Source organism: Otolemur garnettii, unplaced genomic scaffold (assembly GCF_000181295.1).
Source record: "Otolemur garnettii isolate 467f Iridium unplaced genomic scaffold, OtoGar3 scaffold00156, whole genome shotgun sequence".
Taxonomy (NCBI): domain Eukaryota; kingdom Metazoa; phylum Chordata; class Mammalia; order Primates; family Galagidae; genus Otolemur; species Otolemur garnettii.
In genome coordinates, this window is record NW_003852551.1 from 245,245 (window position 1) to 246,768 (window position 1,524).

Below are 1,524 nucleotides of genomic sequence, written 5' to 3' on the forward strand. Positions count from 1 at the left end.
TATCACCCGCTGAAGACCAGCATAGGGAAATGAAGGGTATTTCTTATCTAGACCACATGTTCTTTACCGCTGAAGGGCGACAGGCCCCTTTGATAACCATTTGAAAGCTATGGACCCTCTCCCCAGAAATAAGCACATAAACACCTGTCTTTCAGTTTAACAACTCAGGAGGCTCTTGGCCCCTGGAAATTCATCATGGGCTCCTCATTAAGAACCTCATTGGATGGTCTGTGGCTGTTAGGACACTGGATAAGACTGGTTAGCTTCAAGAGAAGCAAGGAAGATTGACTATTTGCATTGCACACCAGTTGTAGAACAGGGTGGGAGATGCCTGAAATTGTAGGCTCTCAGCAGATATTTGTTGCTTTCTCCTTCCCCATCCCCATCCCCTCCAGTTTGTTGAAAGTGATGCAGATGAAGAACTTCTGTTTAATATTCCGTAAGTATCTCCTTGGTGCCTGCCTCAGGCTAAATAGGCTGTACCCAACTGCACACTCAGATGGATTCATTCATTGGTTGTGTAGAGCACACATCTGTTTCTAGAAATGAGGTAAATAAATTACTTTGGTGGGTTTGAGGAGGAAAGCATCATAGCTTTCTTGGTGCAGACTGGAAACAGATGTATTTGTTGAATGATAACTAAGAAGTTGAGGTAAATTTCTCGGGCTTGAAGAATGCCAGAGGTAGACAGGATCTTAGAAATTATCTACTACAAGTCTGACAGATGAGTAAATTGAAGCCCAGAAAAGGGAAGGGTCTTGCCCAGGGTCACGTAGTTAAGCAAATATTCAAACCCGGCTTGACAACCTTCTCTTTTGCTTTCTGGCAGATTTACGGGCAATGTCAAGCTCAAAGGCATCATTATAATGGGAGAGAACGATGACTCACACCCCTCTGAGATGAGACTGTAAGTGGCAAGGGCTTACGCTCTCAAAAAGCTCCTAATTCTCTTTCTCTGGTAACACCTTAGTCCAAAATAATGTCATTTTTATTTTGACTGGGTTTAATATTTTCCCTTTTAAAGTATTTTGGTTCTGTTCACTTTGTGCATTAGAATGCACATACCTCTTCCGGAATTAAAGACTTTTTTTACATTAGGCATCTTTGAGACCAATAGCTTGTCTCTTTTCAGAGTGCTTAATAGGGCACCATTCATACAGAAAGCATTCTGTAAATGCCATTTGTTGATGACTTTGCAGTTTTCTTAAAACCAACTGCAGCTCTCACATGATCTTTATGGATGTTACTCTTGGGGTTTGCTTCAAAATTTCCCCTTGCTAATTCATACACTAATAATCTTTGCATGTGTTTCATTGACATGGAATTCCTCCATCTGAGTTTGGCCTTTAGTTAGCTAAGTTCTGTATACCTCTTGCAACACTGGATCTGTTGCTACCAGAGCTAGTACACTCTTTTTGATGACTTACCTTAGTCCAGGATAGCCTTCCTAAAAGAAGGAGAAAACTGTTTTTTGAGTGCTGGAAGAACTGCATTCTAAAATCTCATCTATTCATACCAATATCC

General features: G+C 41.1%; 1 protein-coding gene across 1 annotated transcript in view; it reads left to right on the plus strand.

Annotated features, from left to right (window-relative positions):
- The window catches only part of PITHD1 (PITH domain containing 1), a 10,588-nt gene that overhangs the window by 792 nt on the left and 8,272 nt on the right, over positions 1–1,524 (plus strand). The window contains exons 2-3 of the mRNA XM_003799754.3: positions 396–439; positions 830–907. Of these exons, the coding sequence (XP_003799802.1) occupies positions 396–439; positions 830–907 (122 nt within the window). The remainder of the gene's footprint in view (positions 1–395; positions 440–829; positions 908–1,524) is intronic.